Here is a 19,808-nt window from a genome sequence, read left to right on the forward strand (position 1 = left end):
TCTCCGATTAAGAAAGAGAAGGTGCCTCCTGTGCCCGTCGCATCTGCCGAGGCAAAGCTGGCCCTACAGCACGGGCCACGCTGACCGTGCGACCAGTTTGGTTTGGGGGCAAACCAGTCGTGAGGGATGGGTGGAAAGTTCCCACTCTAGAGGACACTAGGGGCACCGCGTGTCTTTTTACGGTTCTGGCAGTTGCCCATTTCTTTAGACGCTCTCTCTCTCTAGGTGCTTATGCGCCAGAGACTCGCTCGAGGCCACCTAGCAAGCGAGGGGCAGTTAGGTCTCCTGACCCTTGCAAAGCCTTCCACTGCCGGTCTGGCTGGCTTATACCTGCCCAGCGGTTCTGGGGAGTCAGACCACTCTTGAGCAACGGCCCAGGACAGAGCGGACAGGAGCCCCAAAAGCACTGGGATGGCCCACGCTTCACAGCCAGAGAGATGGACCCCCGCGCGCGCCCCCCTCCCGAACCCCCCCAAGCTGCCTCAGTTGAGTCTCTGATCAGGAACTCCGTTCCATCAAATGGGGCAGGCAGCAAGAAGCGGAGCGGACCCATCCCTCATTTTCCCATGCCCCAGGTCAGCCCTTCCCTGAGCGTCCTGAACCAACAGCTTTCCTCCCATCCCCTGAGCCCGTTTCCCCACCACCTGCCCACAGCCCGTGGTGGTCTCCCAAAGCAGCAGGTGAAGAACGTGAGTCTGCTTACCCGTGAAATATCCAGGTGCTGCATTCGTCGGCCTTGGTGATGTAATTCTCCGGCAAGAGTCCGGAGCAGCCCGTGGTTAAGGACGTGCCGTAGATCCAGCCCTCGCTGGTGCTGGTCTGCTCCATCGGAGACATGAAGACGAAATCCCCCGGGACCAGCTCTAGCTCGTCGTCATTCTGTGGGGTGTACGGGTAGATCACCTGGAGCGTCTGAGAGAGGGGGAGAGGGAGGAGTGAGGCCCAGTCTGCGCGCCTCCGGGGCACGTCTGCATGTCCCGCTTCCAGATGTGGACGCTGCAGGTGCCCCTGGGGTCTGCAGGCCCTGAGTAGATTTGCACTCCGATCCGAAAGCATGTCTCCCCCACCCCCCCAGGGTATTGTAGATGTGTGCCTGGTCCTGCTGGATGGTTCCAGACTTCCCTTCAGGCAGGCCTTTCTTCCTGTCAGGATTCAGTTTTCAGAAATTTATTTTCAGAAATTTATCTGAAAGCCCGTAGACGCTCTATTAAGCTGCTATACAAATGGGGTTGGGCCTATCTCCCCTTCTCCGTCTGCGGTAGGCACCCTAATAGACACCTGAAACCCCACTCATGGAAAGCCAGTCTTCCGTATGGGGGTACAGACGGTCTGGGTGCAGACACTCTCCTGTAGGAAGGCTTTGGGACCGACGCATTTCCCCTTATAAGTCACTCTGGGGCTTAAACAAGGCAGTCTCTGCCTTCAAGGAGCTTTCTTTAAACCTACATTAAAAAAAAAAATTTTTTTTTTTTTAATGTCTATTTTTGAGGGGGAGGGGAAGGGGCAGAGAGGCAGAGGGAGACACAGACTCCGAAAGCAGGCTCCAGGCTCCCAGCAGTCGGCACAGAGCCCGACGCGGGGCTCGAACTCCCAAACCATGAGATCATGACCTGAGCCGAAGTCCGATGTTTAACCAACTGAGCCACCCAGGCGCCCCTAAACCTACATTTTCGACAAAGACCTTGAAAGAAAAATATCTTTCACAGCCATCAGCGTATACAGTACGTCCGTGTAACCAGCTTTCACCGGCAACCAGATGGAAACCACGTGTTTCTTCTCTGGGCTCATAAAGAGCCTTCAGAGCCAACCAGAGCCCATACTGCTTGGCTGACGTACTTGATGTTTTGTGTCCTTTCCCGGTAGACACAAACAGCATGGGCACGAAGATATTTTGGAAAAACATCTTCCTGATTTCTCATTAACAGCAAGGGTCCTCAATTGTAAGGAAGACATTTCTATCCTATTTATCTCACATGGGACACTGAGATGGAGATACTTTAACCGACTTTCCTGAAGCTCCAAAGTCATTACTGGCAGGCTAACCATTCTGCTTCCACATTCAGGCTGTTAACTTGGGCCTCTGTTTTCTCATTGGTAACCTAATGCCTGGATTATAACAGTTAATGAGACAATCTAAGGAAACTCTTTAGGACGGAGCCTGTATCCAGAAGGCGCATCATTATGTCTATCGAACCAGGACACCTAATCTCCCTTCTCGCCTGACCCCCCGGACTGTGTGCTCGTGAGCTAATCAGCTCTCCGTGTGTCTGTCAAGGTGACACATCGGAACATGTTTCATGGAACTTCCTTCTGGAAGTCTCTAAGGAAAGGCACTGGCAAAAAGGTGATTTTTTTTTTTTTTCCTCAGAGAATGCAAATAAAAATGCACAGGACTCCGTGGTACCGGTGGATTCTGATTTTCCTTTCGCTTGGGGCCCCCGTTTCTTTCCCTATTTCTTTTCCAGTATCTTTCAGCTCCAGATCGTTGCCCCTGGTGGCCTCCTGCTCCTTCCCCTGTCCTCTGCCACGTTCGTGCTCAAACCACCATTTCCAAACTAGCCAGGGAGGTTGTTTCTGCTTCGTTGTGAAAACAGCTTGCTGCAAGAAAAGAAAAACTCTCTAAGCTAGGTATGCGATGATCCACCAAAAGGAACACTCCTTTTCCCGGAACAGGGTGGAGAGAGGCACCGAGTCATGGGGGAACAAGTCGAAACTTCTGTCTCTTAGATCCTCAAGCATAGCACAGTTTTGACTAATTAATTATGCCTTTGGCCCAGAAGTGTCTTTCCTTCGAGAAACTCAAAGTGACTTCAGAACACTCGTTCCCCCTATCACTTGGCGGGGGCAGGGTGAGTATTCTGTCTCCAGGTTACCTCCAGGGAAATCGAGGCACAGCAAAGGAGCACAGGAGACCTTGTGTCCTAGGCACCGGGTAGTTAGGCGACAAGGAGCTTCGATTTATTGAATAAGCAATACGATAATTAAGATGTCGCAGCAAATCTAAAATTATAACTCGTGCCCATGTCCCCACAGCCCATTCAAAAGCTCGTGCAAAAAGCCTACGTTTGAGAGATACCAGGAGACATGCCTAGTTTTGCACTACATTATACTTACTCTTTTTCTTTTTTAAAGTTTTTTTTTTTTTTTTAAGTTTGTTTTGAGAGAGACACAGCACGAGCGGGGGAGGAGCAGAGAGAGCGAATCCCAGGCAGGCTCTGTGCCATCAGCGCAGAGCCCGACGCAGGGCTCGAACCCACGAACCGTGAGATCAAGACCTGAGCCGAAGCCAAGAGTTGGACGCTTAACCGAACAAGCCACCCGGGCGCCCCTATACTCTTTTAGGTTTACCACTGACCTGGAAGAATTGTTGGGTCTATCTCGAGTTTGTTCCTCCCCTCGTGCAGGGCAGCTGCAACCCTACATGAGGTAGGAGCCTAACATCCTTGCCTTTGAAGCTCTTTATGCTCCTACCACAGCAGGAGCTGCAACACTTCTGTCTTGCACCCACCCGGGGCTATATATTACGGCCCTTCTATAATCTTCTTTCGTAGCCTGCACGACAGCAACAGTCCAGCAAAATACTGTTGCCGTCGTCTGCAGGAGACAACGTAGGACGGGAGCGTTCTAGAAGCTGTGAAAGTGAACCTAACAACTGCTGAAGGGATGGAGCCAGGATCTGGAGCCACGTGTGCTTTTTTGTCCTTCCTCAGATTTCTGTCGCTTGGCATATAAACCGGGCACGGCCCAACGCAGTCCCTAACACGGAAAACGACGCGAAGCACAGACAGGCATTCGCAGGTCGGAATCAAAGGGAGAACCAGCAGAGGGAGGAGACCTAGGAGTTCTCCCAAGCATGGCTTGCTGAGTGCTCTTGTCCAAACCACTTTCCTTCTCCAGACATCTGTTGCCTCAGTGGAACCGTGAACGGTCCTGGGGACAGAAGGCAGGCAAGAAAAGGTATGCGGGGGGTGGCTCAGGGAAAGCCAAAGACCTCAGAGAAAGAGAGAGCGCTGTATCAGAAGGAACAGTAATAAATGAGCTTTTACAAATAAGAGAGAAAAGCGGCCAAGTTATTTTTAGAAAATAATTCGTGTGGGCGCTTGCTGCCTCTTTCCCTCCGTGCCAAGTGCGCAGAATGTGGGTCAGGCAGAAAAGCAATTACCCTTTGATTTAACTGGAGGGCAGTGTTGATTAGAAGATATTCCTGGTAAAATTCCATTGCCACCTTCCCTCTCTGAGAAAGGTGACTTCTCACAGCCCATCTGCATGCAACCCTTGACTTCCTTTTTCTTTGTCCTTGTGAGGAGTCTGGTCAGCCACACCTCTCCCGTTATATTTAGGGCTCATCCTGAGCAATTCCAGGAGATGTCAGAATTCTTAAGCAAGATCAAGCCCCGTCTCCTTGGTGTGTCTTTCCAGAAACTTCCATCAAATGACTTGGAAGGAGGGCAGGACATTCTCGTCAGCGGGGTCAAAGCTGCATGTCCCTGACGCTTGCAGGCTCCGTGCCCTGGCCCAGACCCCTGGTTCATGGGTCAGCTCTTCTCAACATTCCAAGACAGTGGCTAGATCAGCTGGTCTAGACCCTGAGATTTCATTCAACCGTGTTTCACGTTTTACAAAAGGTTAGGAGGGTGGTTCAGTCAGCTGAGTGGCCGACTCTTGATTTTGGCTCAGGTCATGATTTCACGGTCGTGGGATTGAGCCCCACGTTGGGCTTCTCTCTCCCTCTGCCCCCCCCCCCCCCCGCTCACACATGTGCGCTCTCTTTCAAAACAAATGAACTTAAAAAAAAAAGTCAACAGAGATATTAAGAGGCTAGATAAACTGCCAAAAATATCAGCCCTTTTACTGTTGAAAAACTGGAAGCAAATTCGGTTTCATAAATGTATTTACACTAGATGACAAGTTTCTCATTAAACTGTGTGGTCTTTTTTTTTTTTTTTTCAGATGGGCTGCTTGTTTTTATTGGTCAGAATCCCTGGGTTCTGGCTTCAGCTCTGGTCCTAAATTGCTAATTAGCTATGGACCAGTCACTTGCCACTCTCTTTGTCTCAGCTTTTCCTTAAGACAAAGGGCAATATTACTCTTCAGAGTAGCATAGGCTTGTCTTGGAAATCACTATCGATTCCCTCAAAAGAAGGATGCTAGGATTATGCCAACCTTCCCACATGCACTGGGAATCAGTGGTCCCACTCAGGCCTCCCAGGGGATGCACGTAATTGTCACAACATGTTTCCTCTGTTTTTTATTTCATGTATCTGCTCTCTCTCCCCTGCTGGACTCAAACTCCTTGAGGACAGGACCACATTTAAAAATTCTAGTATATTTCTGGGAATGCAAGCTGGTGCAGCCACTCTGGAAAACAGTATGGAGGTTCCTCAAAAAACTAAACCTAGAACTACCCTACGACCCAGCAATTGCACTACTAGGCATTTATCCAAGGGATACAGGTGTGCTGTTTCAAAGGGACACATGCATCCCCATGTTTATAGCAGCACTATCAACAACAGCCAAAGTATGGAAAGAGCCCAAATGTCCATCGATGGATGAATGGATAAAGAAGATGTGGGCTATATACACAATGGAGTATTACTCGGCAATCCAAAAGAATGAAATCTTGCCATTTGCAACTACGTGGATGGAACTGGAGGGTATTATGCTAAGCGAAATTAGAGAAAGACAAAAATCCTATGACTTCACTCATATGAGGACTTTACGAGACAAAACAGATGAACACAAGGGAAGGGAAACAAAAGTAATATAAAAACAGGGAGGGGGACAAAACAGAAGAGACTCATAAATATGGAGAACAAACTGAGGGTTACGGGAGGGGTTGTGGGAGGGGGGGTGGGCTAAAAGGGTAAGAGGCACTAAGGAATCTACTCCTGAAATCACTGTTGCACTATGTGCTAATTTGGATGTAAATTCAAAAAAATAAAATTAATAAAAAATAAAATTCTAGTATGTTCCATGGTAACTTACATGCCATAGATACTTAGCAAGTATCTGTTAATTATGTGTTCAGATATATATATATATACACGTGTATATATACACGTGTATATATATATATATATATATATATATATATATTTGTATTTCTGTGTCCTCCTTACCTAAGATCTGGATGAGGTCTTCTATTAACTCCGTGAATTTATAGAATTAAAATCTTTTCCAACATACTTTTCTATTCTCCCTTTTCACTTCTGTATCATTCCAGTAATGAGTGGAATGGCAGGGCAGACAGGACAATGGGGCTATTACACAGATGAGTCACTTGGGACCCGGGGAGGAGGGCTGCAAGCTCAGAACTTCCCAAGGAAGCAGGCCGAGCCCGGAGGAAATTGTGGTCCGGTGCTCACTCCGCTGCTTTCCTTTGGTCCCCATCTCCCTGTAGCAGGGAGCTGCCCGTGCTCCCGGGTTCTGGCCGCACCCCCTGTGCCTCCAGTAGGGTCAGGAGCCACAGTGAGACATTACCTCATGGTTGGCAAACCGGATGTCTCGCGAGAATATGGTAGCCACCCAGTCACAGCCGAGTTTGACATCGATGTTCTGGGCTAGTTTCTCCAGGGTGGGTAAGTGGCCAGCCTGGAAGTGGTAAGCCAGGGTTACGTGCAGCTGCTTCTTGTGAGGTTCCACGTGTACTTCTGGAAACAAAGGAAGGGAACCGTTATTGGAACGTGGTCAGCAGAGCAACGGTGGAGGCTCCAGGAAGAACACGGAAGGATTGCCCTCATAAATCCCGCCTCCCAAATGACAAGGGAGGGCGTCCCGTGGCCGGGCAAGAGCTGCCGCTGTCCTTCACAGCAGCGGAATAAGGGGACAGGCAGGTGCAACAGATCGCGAACAGCCTGCAGTTCGAGAGGGAAAGGGCCACCCCTGGCTCCCGACAAGGGAAGCGGAGAGGTCACTGTTTGGGTCGGCTTTGCCTCCTAGTAACACACGGAGGATCACCAGCCCGAGGAGACCGCGACCTCAAAGGATGAGCTAATTGACGCCAAAGCAGAGATCCTGCGACGGCGTGCGGGCCAGGGCCGATCGCCGTCGTGTTGAAATCGCGTCTCTTGGCTTCTGGGTGGCTCCGACAGAGGAGCCAGGGGAAAAGATGGAATATTTTCAAGGCCTAAGACAGGGTTTTCCAGGGTTTAAAACAGAATGATTCTCTGTTGTGGGGGCTGCCCCGTGCACTGTGGGGTCTGTGGCCACATCCCCCGGCCCCTACCCACTAGATTCCGGTAGTATAACCTCAGAAGTTGTGGCAACCAAAAACGACTCCAGACACGGCCACACGTGCCCCGGGGGATAAAATCTCCCCGACTGAAGCCACTGCTTTTAAGTATACAACGGACTGGTGGGGTGCCTGGGTGACGCAGTTAAACGTCCGACTCTCGATTTCGGCTCAGGTCGTCATCTCACGGTTCATGAGTTCTAGCCCTGCATCGGGCTCTGTGCGGATAGTGTGGAGCTTGCTTGGGATTCTATCTCTCCTCCTCTCTGCCCCTCCCCTGCTTGTGCTTTCTCTCTGTCTCTCTCTCAAAATACATAAGTAAACTTGAAAAAAAAAAAAAAAATTTATACAGACTGTGCTTCTAAGACACTGTAAGAAACAAAACAAACAAAACGGTCAATTATGTTTCTCTTTTGTACATCTTTACATGGGGGAGATCCATCTACTGTCCGAGCTAGAACAGCGCAGAAGATACAAACAAAGGGAAGGTAGGGAATTTGCGAAGGTAGGGAATTAAGGGGCTTGTTCATGTCCCAGGGAGACAGATGTAGCAGTTGGATATTTTTCTGTTACACTACATCGTATTTTCTTTTTTTTTGGTGTAAGCCCCATGAGGCAAGGTTTTCTGTGTCCTGTTTGCAATGAATCCCCAGTGCTCAGCATGTGATACAGGCTTTTAGTATTCGGTCAATGATCGAACATACATGCATGATGAATCTCCTTAAGCCACCCAGGACGGAGGAGGACAAGAAATCTACTTGCTGATGGACTCTGGGTCTGCAGAAAAGTCTAGAATATCAAGGCATAGGTTCTAGGGCCAAGACGGGATGGCCAGCCATCCACATAAGGAGGCAAGAAGCTGGACCAGCTACCCAGGGCAGCGCCACCCGGTTCTCCCGGTCACCACCAGGGGGCCGCACAGGGGCAGAGAACGAGCGGCCAAGTTCTTAGAAAGAGTGGCCACAGATACTGGAGAAGAGCTGGCCCTCCCCTTGCCTACAAGGAAAGCAAGCAAGGGCCTCGCAGCCTCTCACTCATTATGCGCCTTAAGAGTCTGGCACAGCCCTGGCTGAGACCCGCTTTACACATTTGTGAAGGATTTGAGTTTTGTGGCCACACCACCAGTTTTGGGTCTTGTGGGAGTTTTAGTGGTTTTGGTAATAGCTACTGTGGGATGAAAAAGAGTCATTTTCCTGAAGTGGAGGGACAGGAACAGGAAACAATTTGCCTCTCTATTATGTCATTTCTCTGAAATATTAAGCCATGAAATGGCAGGCCCCAGCGAAGTTAGAAAGCAGAGCCTAGTCCCGGGGGAAGAAGGGGTGCCTGGGGAGGGGCTCTAAGGAGCACCCCCCCCCCCCCAAGTAGAAGAGGTATCTTAAGGGTCAGAGCTCCTCTGAGAGGGGAGACCTCCCTGCAATCCTGCTCGGTGACGCTGAGCCTTCGCTACACTCTTTCTAGAATCCTGAGCCCTAACGGGGGCTTTTCTGGTAAAGAACACTAAGCAAAATGGCAGGTGAGTTATAGGTCAGAGGTTTGGAGACCAAGGGGCAAAGCAGGGGTTTTCCTCAGGTCTCTCCCGTCTCCATCCCTCCTTGAAAGGGGCGGGGTGCGGGGGGTGCTGGCCAACTCTGTTCCAGTTTGCATGCGATGCTCAGATTCAGCTGTACGGCTCACGCCCAGCTCTGCTCTGCTGGGGGCGGGGAGAGGGGGCTCCACACAAGCCTCTGCACACACTTTGTTCCTTCCTGCCTGCAGGGCCCTTTCTCCACTGTAGGGATCCACATCGCCCAGCCCAGCATGCATTTCCTTTTTTGCGAAGGGGGAGCCACTGCATCCTATGATGGCCTTTCTCTTCTCAGAGCTCTCTGTGAGCACAGGTACTTGAACCTGTATCTCGGGCCTGGAGAAACCACTTGTTACGTTGCTTTCTTCACGGATGAATGCATCGCGGTCCCTAAGAAATACCCACTGATGGCGATTTCTCAAGGGAGCCAGCAGAAACTGCCCCCTGCCGACTCTTCCCCCCTCGACCCCACTGTCCCACTGCAGGTAAGGCTCACCTTGACCTAAGTGAGCTCGTCTGTACCTGTAGGCAGACCGGAAAGCTCTGGCAACTTCTCCCACTTGTCCCCTCTCCGTGCTTCCTGCCTCTAAGTCAACACATATCCTGAGCATCTTTTAAGCTAATTCCTTTGGTGGGAAATCTCAGCTGGCTTGAACTAAGGCCTGCCGTGGAAAGAGCAAGAAACATCTTGAAGGGGTGACATTTCTGGACAGACTGTTGAAGCTTCGGGACCCCCCTAATGGGTTTCGGGGAGTTGCGGGACGTGGGCCCGGTGGATCTATTATCTAAGTGGTTCCACTCTATTCTCTGTGCTGTGCTACCCTGCCGAGCACAGCCCTGGGCCCTCACGGAGTGAGCCGTGAGACCCCGACAGAGGCCTTCATGGCAGGGAGGCTGGCAGGGAAGGAAGGTTCGCTAACTCTGAACTGGAGAGAGAGAGCGGTGCTGCAGAGGACACACTTACGGCTTCAGTGTGAAACAGTGAGTTGTGAGCCTTCAACTTGGCTGTTGAGGGTCGACGTTGGACATTCTCCCAGGAGGCTTAGCAGAACAGTAGTTCGCTGTTTTTAAGAGGGAGCCCACAGGTGCTGCAGGAAAGGGCTGTGCTCCTCGTCCTGCTCCGCGCATCCCCGCAGGGCCCTCCACCTGCCGGCCCCAGCCCCGCCGTCCATAACTTCCGATCCCTTTCCTTCCCCGTTTTTGATGAACGGGACCCACGCCTGGCCTGGCAGCTGTCAGCTCACCGGTTTTGGACGCAGCCTCCGCGGCAAAGTCCGCGGCAAACTTCTTGAGGACCTCCGCGCTGTCTTCCTTCACGAAGAGGCCAATGAAGTTGGAGGAGGTATAGAGCTCCAGGGGCAGCGGGGCCGAGAACTTGCACTTCCAGCGACTGACCGTGGTCTGCAGGGCTTCCCCCAGGGCGTCCACCTTGCTGTCCTCACACTGGCAGGGGAAAACAAAACGCTCCACTCAGAGGGGGGCGGAGGGCTACCGCTACTGAACATTTGGCATCCTCTGCCCCGGGGCTGGAGGCCGAGGACGCCATCCCTGAACCCTCGCTTCTGTCTGTGAGGACAGAGGAGAACTGCAGGCTCCCAGTTATCCGGACGTGGGCCGTCTAACTGATAAACTCAGCTGGGGCCATGGGACCAACGCTTGCCTCCCGCCCTGCCCTGCTGTGCCCCTGGGCGCAGCCTGGTCCAGCGGGAAGGGAGAATAGGGGAATGGGCCCGGAGCAAACGGCATCTCAGGGTAAAGGATGTGCTTTCCCCTGCTCTCACATCATCTGTGACTTTTCTGTTCTCCTCGGATGATCGGAAGTTGACCCGGCTGCCAGTCTCACGCTAGCTCAGAGAGCTGTGATATCATCTCCCCACCCTCTTGGAGCACTGGGGGAAAATGAGTGTCTCTAACGTTCGGAATGCTTTTGAGAAAGATCCTGGAATGACTGGGAGGAAGTGATAATCATTATAATTCTCAGAGGGAACGGGAAGAAAGAAGGTGTGAGGAACACGGTTTTGTTTTGTTTTGTTTTGTTTGTCTTAAAGAGGCAGAGACAAGCTGGAAAAAAATACTTCAAAATACTTTTTGAAAATGTCTAAAAGTGCTACCATTCTGCCTCATCTCGAATACACCTGGATAAGCCAATTCTGCTCTATCTCCACAGGGAACTAAAGTAGATGAAAAGTATTTATATTTATTACACGGAGGGGGATTTAATTTAGTCATTAAGTAAGCTCTGTGATAGCTAGGATTATGGAGATCAGGTAACTATGGCGGGTCACAGGTATCTTTGCTGTCTCTAGAAAGATCTGGTGAGACAAAACTCGTGGCCAGAGGGTCTATGAGGCTAAAGTCCCCTCCCGTGTCTGTAGAGCACATTTCTTGTTCCTAGCTCCCTAATTTCTACTCTTACCCGTGGACCAGGGTGGAAATGCTTTAGTTTCAGTGTTGGGGCCGCCCGTCCAGGTCCTGACTCAGTGGGTCAGGCTTGTCCCTAGAGTCCTGAGGAACAGCAATCATCATGCTGGTGCATCCGACCCGGGGTGCTCCTGGGCCCCGGCAGATGGGACCGTACTCATTCCTTAACGGTCCATTCAAGCCCAGGAGCCCGTGACTCTTTCGGCCAGCTCCCCGAGGCTGCTGACTCTGACTCCAGGTCTCAAGGCGCTGGCTGGGGTGTGGCAGCCGGGCTCCCCGGGCAGGGGCTGAGGGGCTGGGGGGGGCCGGGGCAGGGTCTGCGGCTCACCATGAAGAACTGGCAGAGGGTGATGTGGGGGAAGATGTTGTGGGCTTTGTTCTTCCCGCAGATCTGCTTCGACTGTTGCCAAAAGTCGGAGAGCTTCTGTGCTAAGGGGCCGGTGGGTCGGAGGTAGAGGACGTACTCCCGGGGCAGGGGGTCATCCAGGAAGGGGTCGCCGACGTGGGAGAACAACCTGCCAGAGAGAAGGGAGCCAAGCAGGACCCGCTTGAGAACAGTGGAAGGGAAGGAAGACCCGAAAGGGACAGATCCGCCCTCCAGAGGCTCCATACCCCAGGCACTGTAAGGGGATGGGTTTTCGTTTTTGTGCTTTAAAAATCCATCCTGGGGCGCCCGGGTGGCTCAGTCGGTTAAGCCTCCGACTTCGGCTCAGGTCATGATCTCACAGCTCATGAGTTCAAGCCCTGAATTGGGCCCTGTGCTGACAGCTCGGAGCCTGGAGCCTGCTTCGGATTCTGTGCCTCCCTCTCTCTCTGCCCCTCCCCCACTCATGCTGTGTCTCTGTCTCTCTCTCTCTCTCTCTCTCTCAAACAATAAAAAAAAAAAATCCATCCCTACGATTAAACCCACGTGCCTCCAGACAGGAGCGTAGGGATCTGCCCTGGGCAGTGATGTCCCGCAAGGTGTTTTTGTTTTGTTTTGTTTTGTTGAAATCGATTCACCCAGCACCCACGCACCTAAGGTGTATCTTTGAGTGAAGTCGGGGGACAGATACCGTGTTAGGGGCTGTAACTTGGAAATGCTTTGAATTTCTTTAAACAGCTTTAAGGAGAAGCACACCCTGGAACCAAGACCCAGGAGGCCATGAGCTTGATAACCCTGTCACATGTCACATGGCTTGTCACACGGTCTTTTGCCCCCCACCCCCCGCCCAGTCCATTAGAGAAAGGCTGCACATCCCTGCTCAACCACGTACACTTAGAGTTAATTATATGCTATTTTCTCTATTTATTTATTTCATACCAACCAGTCACATGCTGCCTGAACACTTCTCCCTCCTGTGGATGCCAAGGCTTTTTGTCTGGAAGAAGAAATCAAATTTCTATTGTTAGTATTTTTAGCCTCCTATCAGCTTTTCTCACTGCTGTGGCGAGAGTGTGAAGGAGACGACATCAGAGCCTCCTCAATGGCGTGTGGGGGTGGGGGTGAGACCAGACACCTGCAGCAAGGACGCCCCCTCCCCCCAAGGGTCCTAGCGAGGCATATGGAAATTAGGACTTGTAATTAATTTCCATGTAATTAGCACTGGATTTGCATGCAGCCCGACAGCCATGCAGTCTATTTTCAGCAGTTTCCACATTAGAATTTTATTTTTGCTTCCCTAAAGGTTGCCTGTCTTGGTCCGTCCTCCTTCCTTTTCACCCACTCTCATTGACCCAGATCCCCGGCCGAGCAGTTTTGTGTTTGCAGCCCGTTGGCAAAGCGTGTTAGAAGCTGATGCCCACAAGGATGTTTGCTTTGGTCCAGTTCAGTGACCCCTCCCACCCATCTCCAGCCACCACCCCCAGCGTCAGGCTAGATCTATAATCTCCCCGCTCTTTTAGACGCCTCTGGGGACAAAAGACAGGTTGAGAGTGTGGCCCGGGGCTCTGCCTCCATCACTCCCCCTGCTGGAGTCAAAACTCTATTACTGGACGGGGCGGTGTCACAGGAAGGTGACAGCGGTGAGGCCCTTGGGCACAAGCACGCGAGTAAGAGTGTCTCAAATCTCAGGTCTCTGAGAGCCAGCCAGTTCTGGCTTTGTCACCAGCTTTGCCGTGCATCCATTCGTTCTGCATTCATGCTTCTGTTTGCTCGAGAAATACTTCCTGAAGCGCAACTATTTTGTCAGCACTGTGCTAAGCTCCAGGAATACGGTGACAAACAAGACTTCTACGGTCCCCACCCTCATGGAGATTTGGGTGGAGCGGGCATGAAAACCTTGATTGTACAGATAATTACATTGGTGGCGAGTGCAATCAATGAAGGGAAAGCATGGGGAGCCATAAGAACATAGGACGGGAACACCGAACTTGGGCTGGTCAAGGGGTCAGGGAAGGCTTCACTGAGGAAGTGACATTTTGAGTGGGATCCAAATAGTGTAGACTCCTCTGGGCAGGGGTGGGTGGGTGGGGAGGTTGTGGTGGCAGCCACTTAGCCATATCTGCTCCATAGGTGTGTACCTGAGGGGCCTTGAACTCTCATCTGACCCCACGGAGTTGATCAATAAATGGCCGTTCCCATCCCTTGTAGTCTACAGATCCAGGTTCTTTGGAAGAGGGTTCTTTTTCACAGGGGTCAGCCTAGAAGGACCTTCAGGTCATCTGTGAGTGAGCCCAACTTCTTCACTTTACCCCGGGGGATCTCAGGTGAGGGCTCAAAGCAGCCTGTCCCTACCATTGGCTCTGTGGCTCGGTTCCACAGCCCAAAGATCAATTAAATACCTTCTCCCGTATGAAATTCTGAGCATAAACACCATATGATCAGGATTAAGACATCTACACATCTAAGTAGAACAGCATTACAGAAGCAAGCCAGACAGACCCCTCTGAACCCCTCAGAACAAAAGCTGGTACAGAAAAGGCTGGAAACACAGGGACCCCCCCCCCCCTCCTCCCCCACACACACTCGCCCCAGACCTTAAGGTGCTTAATTGCTGCCATGTTGCCCACTTATTAGAGGCACACATCGTATGCTTTTTTTTTTGGATGCAGAACCCACATACCCACGAAAGAATGCAAATCATGGTCTTTTAGGTTAGAATCTCTGAGGAATTACATTCACCAAAAAAAGACCCATTGTTTCAAAAAACCGGGGAAAGAAAAACTCATTTGTGATACAATGTCCTATTTATATAAAGGATCCAATTTCTTTCTTTCTTTCTTTCTTTCATTCTTTCTTCTTTCTTTCTTTCTTTCTTTCTTTCTTTCTCTTTCTTTTTTACAGGCCCTTCCCCCAGTGAAATATATCTGACTGAAATTTAATTCATTTTTCCTTAAGCACCAGGAGTATCATCTGGAAATGAGAGATCTAATTAAGTTATGGTCCCCATAACTCAAAAGACAGGTTTTGGAGAGGGCTCAAAGATATAATTGAGAAAGATAATGAAAGGTTTGGGTGACAAGGCTCTGATGAAAGGTTAAGAAAACCCAAATTCTTCTTTCTGAAGAAGACAGGTTTGAGAAATCTTCAATTTTATGGAAGGTTCTTGTATCTGATGTACCTTCTCTAGCAAGGGCCAAAGTAAAATAAGCTTTGGGGCGCCTGGGTGGCTCAGTCGGTTGAGCGGCCGACTTCGGCTCAGGTCATGATCTCACGGTCCGTGAGTTCAAGCCCCGCGTCGGGCTCTGTGCTGACAGCTCGGAGCCTGGAGCCTGTTTCCGATTCTGTGTCTCCCTCTCTCTGACCCTCCCCCGTTCATGCTCTGTCTCTCTCTGTCTCAAAAATAAATAAACGTTAAAAAAAAAATTAAAAAAAAAATAATAAGCTTTGGCTAGAGCACAAAGGGCTCACGTTAGACACCAGAAAGAACTTTCTGGGGGGCACCTGGGTGGCTCAGTCGGTTAAGCATCTGACTTCGGCTCAGGTCATGATCTTGCTGTTCATGAGTTCGAGCCGCGTGTCTGTGCTGACGGCTCAGAGCCTGGAGCCTGCTTCAGATTCTGTGTCTCCCTCTCTCTCTCTCTGGCCCTCCCTTGCTTGCACTGTCTCTCTGTCTCTCAAAAATAAATAAACATTAAAAACAAAAACTTTCTGGAAGGAAGGAAGGTGTGAAAGTGAGGTGCTCTGTTTTTTTTTGTTGTTGTTGGTGGGGGGGCGGGGGTAGAGAAAGTTTCTAGAAAGCCATTACCGATCTGAAACAGAGGAATGGGATTCTCTGGGCAGCGGGAGTAAAATCACCACTTCCCTAGGGTCACAAGCCACAGGCAGGACTAGCAGGCTGACAATGGTTTGGGTTGAGTGTGTTCCCAGAACTCTGCCCACAGAACAGACGGAACATGGGCAGTGGCACAGCACATCTCCCCGCTCCACCCTGCTGTACAAAGACTGTTGCTATAGAGCTCCCACCTCCACGGCCCATCGATGGGGCCAGTGCCAAGAACAGTGGGGTGTGCGGGGTGGACCCCAAACACCAGGCTGAGCCTGCACGGCTGCTCCGCTCGGAGTGACTCAGAAGTTGGCAGGCTGTCGGAGACCCTGGGCAGATCAAGGCGGAGTATCCCTTTAAACTCAAAGGCGAGTGGTCTAGCCATTGGATTATAGCAGCCGATTATTCAGATGGGATCTTTGTGGTTGGACTTGGCGGGACACGGGAAATGTTGCGGCTCTGTTACGTGAGAACACAAATTTCACCTCTGATCCCGGTCCTAACCTTGCCCATTATGTCTAGGGTTCATTCGTAGCAGAAGGTGGGGGGAAGAAAACCCCAAAAACCAACCAAACAAACAAAAGAACCAACGCAAACTCTGATGTCCTACTCATGGTGGTTTGAAAGAACAGCACCAATCAGATCAAAGCAATGGCTCACGGACAGATCAGGCAAGCGTCTGTGAGGACATCAGCCCACATGGGAGGAACCAGCAGCCCCCACTGATGGCCTTGCTTCGCTCTCCCTGGGATCCCTCCCACTGTCTGCCCTCAGCTCTCCTGAATTTTAGGTTCCAGGTTGGTCTGGCCCCAGGGCCACCGCTCGACCCCACCACCACGCTCACAGAGAGGCCCTCAAGTCTTAAAAGGGCTTGGAAAGGAAATATTCCTTTCTGGTTTGCCTAAGACAAAGTGGCATTCTTCCCTCTGCGTCTTCCTCCCTCCCTTCCTTTCTTTCCTCTCACCTTCGCTTCCTCCCCAGGAACTCTTACCAGGAAACCAAGCGAAAACCAAAACCCAAACCAAAAGTTTAGCTCAGAAAGCTACACTCTAATAGAGTTTGGTCCGGGTCCTTTTGGGAGACCATTGCCTCTGGGTCCTGTGGTTGGGTTCAGGCCTGCCTGTGTGGATTCAGGCCGGCCCCGTGTCCCAGTGCAGCATGATTCCTGCTCCCTCTCAGAACCACAGGTTTTGAGCTGGACTGGAACGTCCTGTTTAAGGGTCACCCTTGGCCGAACACCAGCCGTATGTCAGGCTGTAGTAAGAGCTTGATCCAATCAAGCCGAGCTTTCCAATTACTTGAAGTTGTTCTGTCCTTGGCTTTGGATTGCTGGTCAGCACATCTTGCGGCCTCCAGATCGTGTACGCTCTTGCTTTGGTTCCCTGTGACCGAAAACTTCGTTATGTAGGAAAAGAGAAGACAGGAGGCCAAGCCTGTAATCCTGCAAGTAGATGAAACTCCCCATGCGACGAAAATTCTATCATTCCTTCATGTAGCTAAGATAATCTCAAATATTAGCAATATTTAATGCTCACTGTAGAATTAAAAAAAAAATGTTGTCAACCTCCAGGATACCAGTTGTTACATTTTCCACATCTAATACTTTGAATTCAATTAAAGGATGACCTAATTAACCAGATACCTTATTCTCTTTCCTCAGAATTAGCTTAATGATCTGTGCTAGACTGGGGAGCGAGCAAACTTAGAGGGAACCCAACTTCTGTTTTTCCTGGTTGGAAAGTCCAGCCCTATCAAGGGGCCACTGGTTCCACTAAACAACGTTGAGGGATTCTTTTAGGGTGTATTTGAAAAACGGACATTGTTTTGTAGTGTGGTTTTAGGGAGAAATATCAGAGGCTTTTAGTGTGCTGGGTGGAGAATTGCCAGCTTAATGCGGACCTTCTTCGGACCTTCTTCATCAGAGAATTGGAGGCGGCTTAACGACTTGCCTGAGGCGGACAGCTATCCTGATAATAGAGGCAAGCAGGTGACTCTGCACCCACAGGCTGCTCCAGCAGGAGGAAAAGAGTCAACACAGTCAATAATGATTGGAGGCCTTCCTTGCACCGAGAGCTTCACAGACTTTAAACCCTCATGAAAAATGGTGAAAGCTATATTGTCAAGAAGCCTCCTCTCTGGACCTGGGGAGCTCTCACCTGATAGGTCAGCTGTCCGGTCATTTCTGTGGTTGTCCCAATCCAGGGGCTGCTCCCACAGGCTGTGGCTAAGCTCTGAATCAGTGAAAGAAGTATACTGAACAGTTGACGCCCTGAGCCTAGAGCCCTGGGAAGCATTTCTGCTAACTGCCCCCAAGCTTCCTCTTCTCTGGAAACCCAGGCTGAAGTGGCCCCTACCCCTCTGGTTGGGAATGGTCGTGGACACCTGCTTCTGCCTCCTGGGTGCCTACCTGCTCCTGCCTACCAGAATGGGGTTTCTTGGTAGAAGAGGGAGGTGGAGATGTTGACAATATTAGCACCTGTCTGCCTGTGCATTTACCTCTGCTCAATCAGCACAGTCCTCCCTCTTATCCTCCACATAAAAGTGACTAAAACCAAACCTATCCTCTGAAGGAGCAAGTCTAGACATGAAGAAAGCTTTTAGGACTAAAAAAAAAAAAAAATCAAAAAACGAAAAAAAAAAAAAACCCCACAAAACCCCTACTAATCTCTAAAGGAGAAGTTCTCCCTACCTTATTATCTTTTCTCTATGCATCAGAAATGACTTGTTTCTTGGGCTTTTGCTTAATACCCACTTCCTCTCGGATTCCGACTTTCTCCTCTGGTGAAGGTTTGCTTCCACCTCAAACTATGATCAGCCTGCTCTGCCTTCTCTTCTGTTAGGTTGGGTAGGGTTGTTTCAGCAATGAGGCATCGCCCACGTGCAGAGCAGAAAGGCGTGAGGACGGGATGGACGCAGAATATGGGGCAGACATGAGTCCAGACACTCTAGGGGCCAAGGATGGGAGATGCTTCCAGAGCAACCAACGTGATCCCCTGAACGTCTCATCCATCGCTGCCCATTAATCGATACTTCATTTTCGGACATAATTACCCTCTCAGCTACCAGTGGCCAATAAGACCCATACAAATTTGGTCCCGACTTTAACTGATGGTCAGAAGGCAAAAGAATGTTGGGGAGCATTTGAGGAGCATCTAAGAACCACACAAGCCAAAGCAGAGATGGTTATTTCAGCCAAAACTTCTTGGTGGATGTAAAATCAAGGAGTGGCGAAATGCTGTTGCCCCAGTGGGTCCTTGCAGGAGCTGGGACGCGGGCACAGGTTCTCAGGTGCTTTTTCCCCAAAGGAAGTTTTTTCCCAACTTGATGCTTTAGTTTTTCATCTTCAAAGAGAAAGTGATGAATGCCCACCCAGGGAGTTTGAGAAAGAAAGGTGTGACATCTGTAAAGTCTTATGAGGTCCTCAGAAGCCACCATAAGTACTAACCCATGATTCTATGGTTACAAAGGATCTAGAAACTGGCTGGTCCATTCTTCCTTACGGCCAGACAAGGCTGGACTTCCTTCGAGGTTGCACCTTTGAAGGAATCTTTCTCGTTCTCACAGATCTTCAGGGGAATCCACTATGTCTCTTGATTATAGAAAGTAATGGCCCTTGTGCTCAGAAAGTTCTTCTGTGTGTTCAGACTCTTTCCAACTGTGCCCAAACTCGTGCCACCTTCCTGTACCTGGTAGGGTCGATCACTCTTTCCTACGCAACAAAATAATGTATTCTGTCACTTTGGCCCAAGGAATCCCTTGCTACTGTTTGTCACCAAAGGCCAGTAAGAGAGGCTTGCAAGAGGCTGGGCAGTTCAGTTTAACAACCTCACCTCCGAAGTCTCTGCCTCCTCCCTGTGAAGCTGGAGAAGGCCAGTGGAGAGGCCTGTCAATAAACATAAACCATAATGGTCCTACCCATTTCCTTTGGAGGAAATGAACCTAATGGAGAAAGAGATATTGATCATAAAGACCCAATCTCGGAATCAGTCTCCTGGCGGTGAACCCTTTCAGTTAGCTGGGGCTAATGGCCTAGGCTTTCAGCTGCTGGGGCCTGTTTGAGAGCTGTACATCTAACAATCGATGGGATCTCAAGCCTGCCAGGGGGCCGGGGACGCGACCACCAAAAGGCTGGCCAACAGGAAGGAAAGTGCTGTGGGCTTTTTTATAAGGCTAATCGGAGAAGGGGAGCGGGGGGGAATGCTGAGCTGTTTGGGAGCCTTAAGGAGGCCTTCCAGTTGAAGAAACCCAACCTGTGGTGACACCCCTCTTTCTCTTCTATCAACAAGACTCTATTTTCCAACCCAGAAAGAGCCCATTAAGCCGCTCTCCGCAGGGGGTGGTGAGCAGGGAAAATGCTGCTTAGGTTCCCTGATGTGTTTATGTGGCAGGGCCCAGCGGTCCA

At 50.4% G+C, this 19,808-nt stretch overlaps 1 protein-coding gene across 3 annotated transcripts in view; it reads right to left on the reverse strand.

Moving 5' to 3' along the window:
- Window positions 1-19,808, reverse strand: part of UBASH3B (ubiquitin associated and SH3 domain containing B) — a 143,970-nt gene that overhangs the window by 29,652 nt on the left and 94,510 nt on the right. For 2 of the 3 annotated variants that reach the window (XM_060605064.3, XM_060605063.3), the window contains exons 2-6: window positions 12,527-12,580; window positions 11,548-11,734; window positions 10,043-10,241; window positions 6,481-6,650; window positions 704-912 (exon numbers count right to left, since the gene is read on the reverse strand). In XM_060605064.3, coding sequence (XP_060461047.3) covers window positions 704-912; window positions 6,481-6,650; window positions 10,043-10,241; window positions 11,548-11,734; window positions 12,527-12,580 — 819 coding nt within the window. Of the gene's footprint in view, window positions 1-703; window positions 913-6,480; window positions 6,651-10,042; window positions 10,242-11,547; window positions 11,735-12,522; window positions 12,581-19,808 lie in introns of all 3 variants that reach the window. The other variant, XM_060605066.3, reaches the window with a different exon arrangement.

This window comes from Panthera onca, chromosome D1 (assembly GCF_046562875.1).
Source record: "Panthera onca isolate mPanOnc1 chromosome D1, mPanOnc1 haplotype 2, whole genome shotgun sequence".
Taxonomy (NCBI): Eukaryota; Metazoa; Chordata; class Mammalia; order Carnivora; family Felidae; genus Panthera; species Panthera onca.